Source organism: Perissodus microlepis, chromosome 10 (assembly GCF_051167445.1).
Source record: "Perissodus microlepis isolate ML-2025 ecotype Zambia chromosome 10, ASM5116744v1, whole genome shotgun sequence".
In the NCBI taxonomy this organism is placed as follows: Eukaryota; Metazoa; Chordata; class Actinopteri; order Cichliformes; family Cichlidae; genus Perissodus; species Perissodus microlepis.
This window is the reverse complement of record NC_140470.1, coordinates 23,667,904-23,682,510: the sequence shown is the minus strand read 5'-3', so window position 1 is coordinate 23,682,510 and position 14,607 is coordinate 23,667,904. Positions and strand designations below refer to the sequence as shown.

Sequence of the window (14,607 nt, the reverse complement as noted above, 5' to 3'; positions counted from 1 at the left end):
CGGGACCAGGACAACTTGCTGTAAATGATTGAACCATGAATTCTGCTGTCTGACAGAAAATCCTGATGGAAAATATCTGTCCATCAGTTCCTGTTCTGAAGCTCAAGAACACTTGGGTTTTGTAGCGGAACAATAATCCAAAACACACCACCGAAGTCCAACTGTGGAAAAACAAACAAACAAACAAAAAACAAAACAAAATGAGGGTTTGGCCCATTCAAAGCCCCGAATTTAATCCAACTGAGATACTTTGATACTTTCTTAAACAGATCATTCATGCTGGGAAAATCTCCAATGTGACTGAATTAAAATAATTTCACATAGAAGAGAGGGTCAAAGTTCATAAAACCACAAAGTAAAAGAGCAAAGAGACAAAGTGAAAGAGTGAAAAGACAAACTGAAAGTATCAATTATCGAAAACACTTGTTTGGAGTTCTTACTGCCAAGGGTGGCACAACCAGTTATTAGATTTAGGGGGCAATTACTTTTTTACACAGTGCCAAGTAGGTTTTGGATAGCTTTTTTTCTTTAATAAATGAAATCATCAAATTCCAGTATAAACTACATATATATATATAAAGACAAAATAAAATAAAGACAAACTGACAAATATTGTTCTGGCTGATTAGAAAAGATGTGGGATCCCTGCTCCACACAGAGCTAAAATAAATATGATTTATTATGTTACCAGTTTAATTAAGTCTGGGATTAACTGGGACCTGGCTTAGTAAAGTCTCCATTCTTTTATGTTTTTGCACAATACAAGAGAAGACCTGCTTTGGACTTCACATAACAGTATGATATAATAGGTCTATATTTAGAGTTAAAGAAGAACAACACGTTGTATGCTGAATTGAAACTGTTAAAGCCACAGTCAGAAACTTACAGTTTGTAGTAACTTTTTAAAGAATATAGTTTGATATACATTTCTCATACATATAAAGAAGGTTCTTGTGAATCGACTGCAGGGTCATTGCTGAAAGTGTCAGCAAATTTATCCCAAAAAGGTTGTTGCCACATTCTAACAAACTGCTTGGTATGGGATAATCAATGTTCACAATTAAAGCTTATTCCCGCCCCCCCCCTCCTCCCCATTTTTCTAATTCGAAATATTTCTTGAATTGTTGCTCTCACCCTCAATCACTGAGTCCTGAACAGAAGGGGCTTGACCGTGCTGATTAATTCACATATAGTAAATGGTAAATGCTAATTCTTATTTAGCGCTTTTCTACTATCCCGGAGTACTCAAAACACCCAAAAAGCTCCTTCGAGCCGGAGTTGAACCAGCGACCTAAGGATTCCTGCTATCATATACCTACAGTCCTCCGCTCTACCAACTGAGCTATCGAAGGGACATGCCTAAATACAGGCAATTAAATAAATTCACCTGGGAACTGTAGTTTTATCAAGTGCCTCCTGAACGATTCAATATAGGTAAATATGGGTTGGAAATATAGTGTTATCTAAAGGTGAACTTGGTGTTTCTGTGAAGAGAGAACTTTTTGTGAAAGATTAACTCTGATTATGTTTATTACAGTGATGAATCATGAGTGCACATGTGTGACGCACAGATGTATTATCAATGAATCTTTAATCGTTGTTTTTGTTAGAAAGTCACTGGCTTTAGGACTGAGTGAGTGAGATCACTTGGCAGTTTTGCTGATACCGTACACAAACAATAAACTCCTTTAAATGGGCCTAGCGACCTTTATTTATAACCGGAAATTGAGAGGAATGAATACAATTAAAGTTAAAGAAAGCGTGGTTAAAAGACAACGCTGTCTTTTGTTTTGTTTACATTTTTTGGCCTTGACAACAAGGAGGTAAAACAGTGACATCATGGCCACAACGCGAAATGCACGGCATGCTTTCACAGAGCCATGACGTATTCTCTTTGGTTTGTGTTAGTAACTTCCCCAATAAACGGCGAGCCAATGAAACTGCATAGGAAGCAGCTCAGCGAACCAATCAGTGAGTAGCCTTCATAGGTCTCTGGTTGCTATTTGTTTCGGCGGCGCTCTGTTTTTAGTAAAGGTAGACCACACAGCGTTAGACCGGAAATTATTAGATTTTTCAACAATACCCTAGTCTGACGCAATCTTCACATAATAATAACAATCATCATCATCATCATAAAAATAATATATCCTCAAACATCTACCATAATAGACGACATTCTGGGATATATGTTATGTATATTTATCAACCTTTGTCACTGTGTAAGTTTCAGAGTGTGGCAGAAATTTATTCAGACCATGTTTACTTGAGCTGTTTACATAAAATTAAAATTTACATACGTAGAAAAGTTGTTAAAGGTGGTCAATTAAAAACTCTTATTAGTTTTTTCGATTATTTGCCAGATGCTAGTTTTTTCTAGTTGCATTGTTGTTATGTTTAAGACTAGCAAGTTCTTCTTCTTATTTTTTTCTTTTAGGTAAGGGTGTACTTCAGAACTTGTCCGCCGAGAAGCTTTTATTTCGAAGCGCAACCGGAAGTTTGTTATTTGCTCGCCAGCGGCTCGACAAGGGTGGATCCTTAACTGTCACCTCTCCCTCCCTCTCCCAGTTTCAATTCAGTCAAATCATCACAGTGATCTGGCAGTTAGCGATACATGCGCCTGTTAGTAAGAGAGTGATTAGCTTCTGCTGTGGCCGTTTTGTAAGCCCTCGAGAGACGGTAACCTCTGGGAGAGTTGTCTCCTAACCCGAATTAGCTAACGTGACAAACTGCAGCAAACCCGAAAACACACAGAAATGGACGAAAAGGCGTTTACGAAAGAACTGGATCAGTGGATCGAGCAGCTCAATGAATGCAAGCAGCTGTCCGAGGGACAAGTAAAAACACTATGTGAAAAGGTAAGATTTTATTTTTTAATTCCCTCCCTTAACTTATTGCTAACGTCTTCTCCCTCCTAACCGCCGCCTTCCAGACATTCTTAAAATGGCGTCTATAGTGTACATTTCACTGCGTTGTGCATGGATTTGACAATCATTACGAGTTGCCCCAGACTTCTGTTCTGTTTAAACAGCTTTACACCGCTAAATAAGAAATTACATGTGGTAGTTTTCAGGCTTCTTGGTGCTTTACCGGGCAGGTAGAATGACCCACAAGCTTTGAATTCAAGTCACATACCACATTTACAGCCCTCCTCATTCACACTGACAGTGACTGCAGCATGTCCTTTAGCCGTGCTACTGAGTGGAAGCGCTCTGCCTCATTTTATGCCTCAGTATTTATGTATGGAAGCTGTTAGAAAATAGTAAACGAAAAATGTGGCCAGCTGGCATCAAAATGGAAAGAGATAAAGTTGATTTCTTGTGAGAAAGTCAGGCTTTTGGGGTCCTTTTATTTAGCCTATTAAGGTTGATTGTATCCAGTTTAGGTGCAGCCACTTGGAGCAATGAAAACGTGAGGAAAAGCTTGCTGTATAGCTCTCGGCACAGGGTAATAAATCCAGCCAGTCAATTTATATCAACGAGGTTTTTTTTTTTTCCTGCAATAAAAAAAAAAAGAAAGTTGGCACCTACTTAAGACATTTGGCCCTCCATTAAAGGAAAATAACCAGCGGTATAATTATAACAAGTTATTTCTAAGTGGGGCTTAGTTTAGTCGAGCTTAAAATACATTTTTGGTTAACCGCTGACCAAAAACATAGCAAATTGCTCAGACTTGTTGATTACCTTCACTATATGTGGATGAATAATGTTTGTTTATGTAGCCAAATCACCATCAGTGCCCTAAATGTGCTTTATAGTCTCTGCTGCTCCCAGCCAAAGATAACAAACATGAGAAACCACTGTGCTCTGCACTGTCTTGGGTGTTCTCATTCTTGTTGGCTGAGTGCAAAACTTTGTTTCACATCAAATGTTAGAATGACAATAAAAACCCTTTAAGCCAAGAAACACCCTGAATGTTAGTCTAAATGAGAGAAACACCTTCTGTAATTCGGCACAATTCAGCAACAGCAGACACTGCAGTCTCCTAAAACACCGCAAGTCTCAATCAAGGCAATTTCCACAAACATGGTGCCACCAAAGTCATAATCTTGTTAGTTTTTAATTAGATGTGCCTAATAAACTGCCAGCTAATTGTGTGTGTGGTGCTTTTTTTTGCCCCTCAGCAGCTCTCACAGGTAGTCAGGAAACTGAGTCCATTATCTACCTTCTGTTTACTCATGTCTATAAATGGAGAGGATGACTTGTTCGAGGCAATAATGTGGGCGGTTTTCAAACTTAAACATGACCTAATGGATGAAAGTGATGCCTGGCCTGAATTGTAATTTTCAATTTGAGTTCCTTAGTCCTTTGCTCTATTTTCTGCATCACTGCGTTGCATCATTCAGCTTTGGAAACATAGAATTAGTTAAAAATAGCTGAAAAGTGACTTAATGGTAATTTCCCTCAGACACTGACCTTTGATGTTATCATCACAGTGTGAAGTTGACCTTTAAGCTGGTGTAAGGTGGTTCCTTCCTTTACTATTATATATATTTTTAAACTAACCTTAATTAACTTGTTATGAGTGTCGTTATGCCCATATGCTTCTGCTTTGGTTGATGACTGGCCATTTGATTTTGTGGTCTGAGCTGAGCTTAACCCCAATCTCTCTGCTCTGTGCTGATTTCCGGCTCTGGATGTCTGGTTGTAAAGGAGCATTTACTCTTAAACATTTTACCACTTTTCTCTCCTCAGATTGTTTTAATTAATACTCTTTTTGTTTGGGTTTTGGATTTGTTTTTTGTGCTTTTTAATCCTGATCTTGATCTGTCTAGGATTTCTGTTTTCTAGAAAGCTCTCTTGCCCAAAGCGTGCTATATATTGTTGCTGCCTTGGGTCATGGTCCATTTTTAGGCTTCCCCCTGCTGGAGAATTGACACCCTGTCCTCTGATTGTTAGATTTATGTGTCAGAAGTCAAGTGACTGACACCATAACTTGACAGCGTATATAGTGAATATTATAAATTTGCTTTTAGGCTTTATGCTGACAGAAGAGGCTTTTTCTTTTCTTTTTTTCTTTTCTTTTTGGACAGTCTTCAGAGTCTGTTTTTCTTTTTATGCTGCAGCTCTGCCCCCCCCCTTGACTTTTAAAAGGATACAAAGACTGGGCGCTCTACCATGTTTGGAGTTCTGTGTGCTGAAGTTTAAAGGTCTGGTATTCTCAAGTGGAACGTTAATCCCAATATTTGTTTCCATTTGAGTCCCAGTAATTTTAAATGCTCATTACACTGTGTATCAGGATCCCAAAAAGGGACTGGATCCTTTCCATAGGGCTTAGAGGGAAGGTGGTGGTGGTCAGTGCTTAGTTGAGCATATAAATTGGCCTTTTTATTAATGGAGTTAGTTGGAAAGCACACAGGGATTGTTTATACTAGCCTCTTTTATTTAACACACAGTTTTTTTCTGTATGTTGAACTATCTCAAAGACAGACGGATCTTGCGAACACTTGTTAAGACAGCTATACTGGCGCAGCACATTATATCCCGACTGATATAGGATTTTTAAGAGTGATGACAATATTCAGGGATTTAAAATGTGATATCTCAGCAAGTCTTTTCTTTACAGACACACAAAAAAAATGATTTCTCCAACTGTAACTGTAGATTTTCCTTTAAATAAATCCTTACTGAGATATTATGATAATTCAGTTTGTTTACTTGTCATAATAAGTCATAAATTGCCCGTATACTCTCCGCCAGACTCAGCCAGCTGTCATGTTTGTGGCATTCCAAGCACGTGTTGCTGACAGGGGAGTCGCAGGCTGCCACATCAACACTTATAACATGGTTGAAGGGTGTTTCTCCTGCCTCCTCTTTACTTTTTAAATCTCTATATATCAGCTGTAATGAATACTGATATTGGTATATCAGCAAACAGCTAATAATTGAGTGATACATCGGCGATACAGCACATGTGCTGTAGATGGAAGAGCTGTACAAATGATGCAGCGTTCCTCTTTCCTGTTTCCTTCCTAATGGAGCAAAGATGCCATTAAAGCAGCTGAGGGTGGGTGGGGTGGGGGGGCTGTATCATTGTCAGGAGCCCAGTTGCTCCACACTGTCTACTTGTATCTGTCCATCCACCCCTCCCACCCAGTGAATGTTGTTTATACATTCAGCAGAAGGCTCCCACACAACATCCTCCCGGATTTTAAAAATAGCCGAGGATATGATTGATTGTGAGTTGCATCACTAACACTGTGAAAGCCTTTGTTGCTAAGGGGATCAGAGTGTGTGACTCAGGATAACGCGGTTCATTGTGACTCAGATAGAGGCCGTGTCTGTTTTGGGGATGCGTGTGGGTGCAGAGGAATGAGATGTGCTGTGTAATCTGTCCTTCCAGTTGTCTCACAAGAAGGCCGGTCATACCAGAGCCTCAGCCTGGTGTCAGTGTGCTGAGAGGCAATGCTTTGAAGTGTTCCTCTGTTTAACGTGATTAATTGCGATTTTAATTTTTTCCCCAGTTTGCATTATTGTAGGCTCCTCACTCTTAAGAGTCTGGATGTTGTTGCAAAAGTTGTTTGTTTCACAGAAGTAAGGTCATTGGTTTGACAATTTAGCACTGAGCCAGGTTTGAATTAGGTGACTGCAGACTGGGGTCTGCTTACTGGATACTGGTTTGATGTTGCCGTCAATTATGCAGAGAACATGTGATTAAATGAATAATGTGTCACAGATGGGGAGAGTTAACCTTTTTGTGACCTTCTGCTTTTTCCTTTGGCCAAAAATAAACCTATTAAAGGGTTACATAATCATCCAGAGATGGTTTCTGTGTGTAATATTGTAAGCTCCTTATTGTATTATATGTAGATTTATATATTTTTTGGATTGGCCTCTTTTTTTCTATTCTATTTATTTGTTCTCCATCTTTTTGTGCTACTTTGTTTCTACTTCATTTAAGCCATATTTGTATAGCGTGTGTTTTTTGGTATTTTGGCTGTAGTCAGCCACAGTCATTTTCTTATCTTTCGAAACATGTTAACTTGGTCTACTTCATCTTGAAATAAGTGTATACTTCTTCCCACTCCCTTTCAACATGTAAATTAATCAGAACGTGTTTTTGTTTTGTTTTTTTTGTATGTAATTTGTATAGTATTTTTTTCTCTCTTATTTTCTTTCTAAATGTACTTGTATATTGTTCACATGTTGAAATAAATTACCAATCAATCTTGCGTTGGGTGAACCATCTTGAAGGGTAGATAAGAAATGCAATGACGCAGGTGCGTAGAGACCTCTAAAGTGTGCCACAGTGATGCAATAATTTGGTCACATTGCTGCAGTTGACCCACTTGTTAGAACTGATGTCATCTGCTTGACCTTTTTTTGTATCTTTGTTGCAGTCAGCAGAGCAAATAAAGCTTTCTTTGGGAACTGAGGTCACTGTGTATCTCTGGTTGACTCATTAAAAAAACATCAGAAATGGATGTTTGCTCAGTGGTCTTTGTGAGTGCATCCAAGGCAAAATGAGTTGTGAAATATATGTCCTCAAAATTCATACTGTCATAGCAGAAATGCTGATGAAATCAGACATAACCTGCCACCATTTGTCTGCTGCTCGTGTTAATTATTTTTACAGTGGTTTCACTCGGTGAGGTTGGCAGTATGCATAACATTCAGCTACCATATATCAGGAGTGAGGTCATTGCTTGTGGTTACAGTCTTGCAGAGCTGTCAGATTTCTTTCACCTGAAGCTGTCTGCAGGTGAGCCTTTGGCTGGTTCTTCCACACTGATGGGCTGATTTAGCTGACCAAAACTGCTGACTTCATGTCGGGGCTCTTGAATAAGCACTTTGTTGAACGCAGGCCGTCCTGCGCCTTGAGTGCAGTCGTAATCTGGGCAGTTTGCTCTCCGTGGCAGGTGTATCCTGTACTTTGGACGAGGTGCTTGAGTAATCAGTGTGGTCATCCTTTTTCACAATCACAGCTTGTCTGGTTTCCAGAGTACATACTGTTACTGGACATCTCGTGGATAAACAGTTGCCTCACACACTGTGTTTTGTGGATTTCACTAAATCCGATCTCAAATTGCGAGAAGTGAAAAGTCCTAACATCAGGTCACACTGTATTGATTTACCTTCTCCAGTTTATGTAATATTTAATCGGAAGTTAATCCCAGGTGATAAAAGTGACATTTTGTGAAGGATATTGACAGGCACCCCACCCCTTTTGTTTGTGCATAAAGCTATAAAGAGAAAGCACATTACATTAATCAAGTTATCAGTTTACCCAATCTGGGACGCAGAGGTGACACCTGATACGTCACTGAACACATTACACATCGACTTTAGTGTAAGGTTACAGAGCCGAAGATCAAATGTTACACCCAAAAACTTGTTAAGAGTGTTCAAATGATAAATGGATGAACGCAGACGCTCGTGGGTCGGTCACAAATACGAAGCCAAAGGCTCACATATCTTTTTGTGATTTCATCACATTTCATTGTGTATGTACTCAGTGGAAAACCTTGATGTGTCGGTGGATAACAGTCCTCGTAGCGCTTTTGTTAACTGAGCTGTGCCTGACGTATTTGAGGCCTGGTTATAAAACAAAATGACTGGGTTTGCATCTCTGCCTATGCAGCTACTGTTGGAAAAACCCAGAAACTATTTTAAAGGTTATCAAACCACATCTTTATTGAGAAATATTGAGGTGTCAAAACTCATCATGAAGCGTACAGAGGAGCTCGTCAAATGCCGTCTCTCTGCGGGAAAGAGTTCATATTTCATATTTAATTGTGCTTCTATCTTTTTTTGTATTATTTACCTTATTGAAATACTTGTTTTGGTTGCTTCTGAGTAAAAAAAAATATATATAGTAGTAAAAGTCTAATTTATTTTATCTGTGTGCAGTTGCTGTTTTTATTGAAACTATTTTAGCTGGAGGAGGAACTGAGAGTTCCTCAGACATGGTGGATAACCTCAAGGCTGAGGAAATAACACATTTTATTTCTTTATTTAATTTATATTTCTCATCTGCCTTATTGGGAAAGTGAATAGTAGTCATTGTGCTCAATAACAAAAAACTGTTTAGATTCCTATCACTGTTGCGTGATTTTGCGAGACTAATTTAGTCTTTTTAGCTCTTCTCCAGTTATACAGTGTTTGAATTGCATGTTGTGCTTAATTAAACTGAAACTGTGAGCAAAGGAAATGAAAAAAATTGAGTGCAGAGTGGTGAAAAGTAAAGAGGATCCCAGACAGCCTGACCTGGCCTACTTAAAGTGTGTGTTTGTTTGCTTGTTTATTTCCCCTCACGCCACTAATAAGGGTTGGCGTGAGATTGGGATGAAAACTTACTGCTGTTTGACTTTAATGCAGACATCGAGAATATTCTCTTGGGCTTAGCAGCTCAATTGCTTTAAAGGCAGAAACAGCGGTCAGCCTGCCAAGCTAAGCCCAGTCACTGAAAAGCCTCCTGCCTCATGGCAGTATGGGCACGTGGAGGGGCGTGCTTTATATAGGTCAGCATTGTGCGGCGATGCAACTCTGTCCTTTTAACTCTGAGTTTGTCCCATCTGCTGTTGACAGGCCAGCTATAGCACCCTGACTCTGTCGATTCTCTCTCTCACCCTGTTGTTTAAAGGGGACAGTATGCACGGCTGCTCAGATTGCGTCGTTGACAAAACATTAGGCTTTCGTGGCTGGAAGAGAGCCACGTTAGACTGACTCCAGGAACAGGGCTTGTTGTGGGTGTCCTGATTTAGTATTGATGCTGTTTAAAGTGTTCCCCTTTTGTTTTGTTTTAATCTGGCAACTGCAGCTAAAGACCGCATAACAAGCAGGCAGCTGGCTGGTGAAAATGATTCACAGAATGCCAGGGTATATTTTTAAGCTGGAAAAAAATACACATTTCTACCCCCTCCCCCCCAAAGAAAACCCTGCTCTGAACTGAGAGGCTCCAAAAAGTGGTTGTTCAAATAAAATATCAGCTTCAGGTTTTTGGTGTGTATTTTTCCTGTGTGCATTGAATGAGACAGCAGTATCCTATTTTTTTCCACCTTCAGAAGCATTAGCTGTAGGCCACACAGTGACTCACGCTCAGCAGCGGCAGGTTTTCGACTGCTTCACGGTGAATTCTGAGTCGATTGAACTATGTCTAAGAATAACATTTCTCATCGCATCTACTTTTAGCTGTAGCGGTCATGTTGCATTGCTACAGCACTTTTGGCTTTGGTTGAGTCCTCTTAAATGAATAATCAGAGCAAACCAAGTGTTTTTCCATCCAGAAGTGGCAGCAGCCAGTCTCCAATCATTTTTTTTTTTTTTTTGGGTTGTGGAGCGTCACACTAATTGATTTTTTGGGAAATGTTGCCGTGCAGCCAGAGCTGCAATTCCAAGCACTGCAAGCCAGACCTGCAGGAAACTAATAAAAGACACACGCGCACACATACACGCATTTTAGAGGCTTACATCCATAGAGAGCTTCTGGTGGTGGTGTTTCGGTTTATGCTATAATCACTGTGTAGCATCTTGATGGATTCCCCGGAGGCTGATGTGGAAATTGGGGAGTGGGGATGTCAGGAAATTGTCCAGCTCTCAAATAAAGAACAAAGAATGACCCTGGAAATTACATTGTATTGTGCATGTGATTAACGGATCACATGACTTCCTCTGTGTTGGAACTAATCAGTGGCAGGTTTAAATGAATAAAACTTAAAATGTTCTTAGGCCATTGTTGGTTTGTCCCAGCTGCCTTTTGGTATTTCAGACTTGTACATTTTTGGCATGTTTCGATAGTGGGGATCATTTGTTTTTCCAAACCCTGAACCAGGCAGATTTATTTATTGAATTCTTTCTTTTTTCCAACCAGGCAAAGGAGATCCTGACAAAGGAGTCAAACGTTCAAGAGGTGAGATGTCCGGTGACTGTGTGCGGAGACGTGCACGGCCAGTTTCATGACCTCATGGAGCTGTTCAAGATCGGAGGGAAGTCTCCAGACACAAACTACTTGTTCATGGGAGATTACGTGGACAGAGGGTACTACTCTGTAGAAACCGTCACTTTACTAGTAGCACTAAAGGTAAGTGATATGTTCTGACATTTGACTTTGTCTAAACCTGAAATGTATTCATTTATTTATTTGAATGAGAATAAAAAATAACATTCAGATCTTTTCTCTGCTATTTTTTTTTCCCCTCAGGTTCGCTTCCAAGAGCGCATCACAATCCTCAGAGGGAATCACGAGAGCAGACAGATCACGCAAGTGTATGGCTTCTATGACGAGTGTCTACGGAAATATGGTAACGCCAATGTTTGGAAGTACTTCACAGACCTGTTCGATTACCTCCCCCTAACTGCCTTGGTAGACTCTCAGGTAAGAATATAAACTCGGTTTCACATATGTAAGCGTAATGTTCTGAAAGAATCAAACATTAGTAGAGGAAATATTAATTAGATTCATGTTTTCCTTCCTCTCCCTCTAGATTTTCTGCCTTCATGGAGGCCTGTCACCATCCATAGATACACTGGATCACATTAGGGCATTGGACCGTTTACAGGAAGTGCCACATGAGGTAACAATGACATTTTAATTACATCTATAATATTTGAAAGCTAAATTGAGCTAAAAAGAGTGGCTGTTTAAGTCCATCCAGCCCATAAACCAATTTGTTTCCTCCTCCTTGTCTCCTGTAGGGTCCCATGTGTGACCTGCTGTGGTCGGACCCGGATGACCGCGGTGGCTGGGGCATCTCTCCGCGAGGAGCCGGCTACACATTCGGTCAGGACATTTCGGAGACTTTCAACCACGCCAACCGCCTCACATTGGTGTCCCGTGCCCACCAGCTGGTTATGGAGGTATGTAACTGGCTCATTTGATGTGCATACAAATAATCCATCTGCTGCTGAGGGTGAATAAGCTCAGGAAAGACGGCTTGATTCCAACCGGCAGTCAGCACGCTAATATGAATTTAACTGCAACAAAGAGCCGTTACGATAAATAGCTCCTCCAACCTTTAGAAGTGCACTAACCGTACAAAAAAATGGAGTTGAAAGCCTCGCTGCTACAGAGAACAATGGGACAAAATGGTTATATCACCATCAACCAGTCATACAGAGTTCAAGGGCGAGTTCAGTTTTAGATTTGCATTAGAGTTGCAGTTTATTCTGAATTATACATTTCCAGTGAATAATGCATCTGCCTCCCTCAGGGTTACAACTGGTGCCACGAGAGGAACGTGGTGACAATATTTAGCGCTCCCAACTACTGCTACCGCTGCGGCAACCAGGCGGCAATCATGGAACTAGACGACACCCTAAAATACTCTTTGTAAGTACCGAAAAGTCTTAAATCCTTTAGGTTTTATTTTAAACCCCGTAAAGTTTATCTAAGGCACGATGCATTCTGGTAGCTTTGGGACCCAGCTGTAATTGTATATAAAACATATAGTGGTTAACAAATCATATTTATTCTTTCTACTCCTTCTACCCAGCTTGCAGTTTGATCCAGCGCCTCGCAGAGGGGAGCCCCACGTCACTCGCCGCACCCCAGACTACTTCCTGTAAACTCTGATTATTGATTGCCCTTTGACATTTGTACAGTATGACTTTCAACTGATGACAACATGAACTGGGAGGGTGAGAGACTTGGGGTGGAGCAGGAGGCACACCGGTACACATTGTATATCAACACACACGAAAAAAACAACTATTTAAACATTTAGCAAAAAACAATGTCCGTGTCTGAGGATGGACCAAAAAGTGTGTGCCATAATCATAACAATATCCATTGCCGAGGACTTATATTGCGAATCTTCCCATTATATGGAAAAAAACAAAACAGAAATGTTTAAATTCCCTTTCCTGTTACTGTGTAGCTGGACTGATGGCACCGAGGTCCAAGACATAAATTTTGCTACTCTGAATGCGGCTGTTTGAGTCCCATGCGCCATGGCTTATATTGAGTAGATCTGAACGTGATCTGTTTGCACTTTTGTAAATGAAATGTAACATATGTCAAAATATGGAAAAGATTTCACACTACAGATGTTTGTTGGGTTTTTTTTCCTTTTTTTTCCTTCCCAACCCAAGCTCTACACAAGGTTTCTTGTTCTTGTTTTTTTAATTAATTTTATTTTTTTTTGCTTTGTTTTGTTTTTTGCAGTCACACAGCTTGGTGTTTAAGATTACATGGAGTGTTCATCCACTTCAGCTCACTGACTCCCTCTGAGCTACAGCATCTGTATTAACCAAACAATTTTATTAATAAAGACGAAGGTGGCTTCTTGATGTGAATATGCTGTTGTGTTTTTGTTTGTTTGTTTGTCCTCATATAAAACAGTGTTATGGTTTGAATTACACTGTCCTTGCATTGTCCTGGGATTAAATTTCAATTTACATTGATGCCAAAATTTACCACAATTTTGCATTTTCCCAGCGATGAAATTCAAGTATGAACATGAGCACCCAGTTATTTTTTTTTAATCTTTTATCTCTTAGGAATGCTAATTAGAAGTGTTTTACTTATGATGATAAGTACTTTATCTCATATTTGGTGAATTATTTTTTGTTATAGCAATTTAAGTGATGATGCAAAGCCAATAATAAAATCTGGCAGATGCCTCTCAGCCAGATATCACTGTTTTATAGAAGGTGATAGCATGTGGCTAAGACTTCCGATGGCTGTCCTTGTCTCAGCAGAGCTGAAACAGTCTGTTAGAGAAGGTGGTCAGGATCCTCCATGATGGTTTGCTCTCCACCAGTGCTTCAAAAGTGTCCAGTTTGCTGCTAATCACAGAGCTAGCCTTGCCAGGCAGTTAATTTACTCAGTTGGTATCTCAGCTCTAAAGCTGCTGCTCCCCCAGCCAACCACAGTACAGGGAACGGCAGTCACTACATCTCAGTGATAGAAAGTCTTCATTATTTTGCTGCATCCATTGATTTTTGAGGAAACCAAGCTTGCCCTTCTCATTCTGGTATACAACCTGTTGTCTATATAGAAGCCCAGGTACCTGCACTCCTCAACCACATTAACAGGGTGAGTACCGGCAGTGGAGCCGTCCTCTTCCTTTCTGAAGTCAAGCACCATTTTTCTGGTCTTGTTCACATTCTGAAGCAGGTGATTGCTCCTGGACCACTCTACAAATTATGAGGTGAAACCTCAAAGAACATTAATATCCCCAAAGATAAGTGATCTTTTATTTTGATTTTAATTTTGACTGTATCTGACTTTTTATTTTTAAATTAAAGTTTTTAGCTGTCATAACACCCACTGTGCATTTTTTGTGTGTGTCCTACTGCAGCTAAAGTGCTGTGATGACTTACTATTTTGAAATTAAGTGGCATCAATTCAAGGATGACTTTCAATGAACACTTGAGCGCACCATGGAAACCGCTTGAGAGGATCCGTAATAGGGGAAAAGCGCCATCCAATGGTAGCTCCAAATACTACAATAAACGCTGCGGTTTGATAAACAACACACGCAGGGTTATAATTTTGGAAATTACTGCATGAAACAAGGCTTATTTAATATAATCTATCCCAAGTGAATCTTAAATTCGTGAATATATTTATATTTAAGATAGCATTTAGAATATATAACAGAATTTATGGTATTGCACTGATTTAAAAACAATTAAAGTCATTGAAATAATTAACCTTCCTGTCGTGTTC

The 14,607-nt window shown here is 39.9% G+C and overlaps 1 protein-coding gene and 1 non-coding gene across 2 annotated transcripts; one reads left to right on the top strand and one right to left on the bottom strand.

Annotated features, from left to right (window-relative positions):
• Positions 1-1,263: 1,263 nt before the first annotated feature.
• trnay-gua (transfer RNA tyrosine (anticodon GUA)) lies at positions 1,264-1,352 on the bottom strand. The gene is given in 2 exon segments: positions 1,264-1,299; positions 1,316-1,352. It is a non-coding gene; the product is annotated as a tRNA-Tyr (tRNA).
• A 1,160-nt stretch (positions 1,353-2,512) lies between these two features.
• On the top strand, positions 2,513-13,229 carry ppp2cab (protein phosphatase 2 catalytic subunit alpha b). The gene is made up of 7 exons (XM_084940738.1): positions 2,513-2,855; positions 10,807-11,016; positions 11,137-11,310; positions 11,420-11,509; positions 11,631-11,792; positions 12,146-12,264; positions 12,428-13,229. The coding sequence occupies exons 1-7, from the start codon at positions 2,754-2,756 to the stop codon at positions 12,498-12,500; spliced, it is 930 nt and encodes a 309-aa protein (XP_084796864.1). The 5' UTR covers positions 2,513-2,753; the 3' UTR covers positions 12,501-13,229.
• The last annotated feature ends 1,378 nt before the right edge of the window (positions 13,230-14,607 follow it).

Excerpts from the sequence above, each read along its gene's own strand:
- ppp2cab (XM_084940738.1), top strand. The coding sequence starts at position 2,754 with ATGGACGAAAAGGCGTTTACGAAAGAACTGGATCAGTGGATCGAGCAG. Across the intron at positions 11,017-11,136 it reads CTTTACTAGTAGCACTAAAG|GTTCGCTTCCAAGAGCGCAT; the intron begins GTAAGTGATATG and ends TTTTCCCCTCAG. Across the intron at positions 11,311-11,419 it reads CTGCCTTGGTAGACTCTCAG|ATTTTCTGCCTTCATGGAGG; the intron begins GTAAGAATATAA and ends CTCTCCCTCTAG.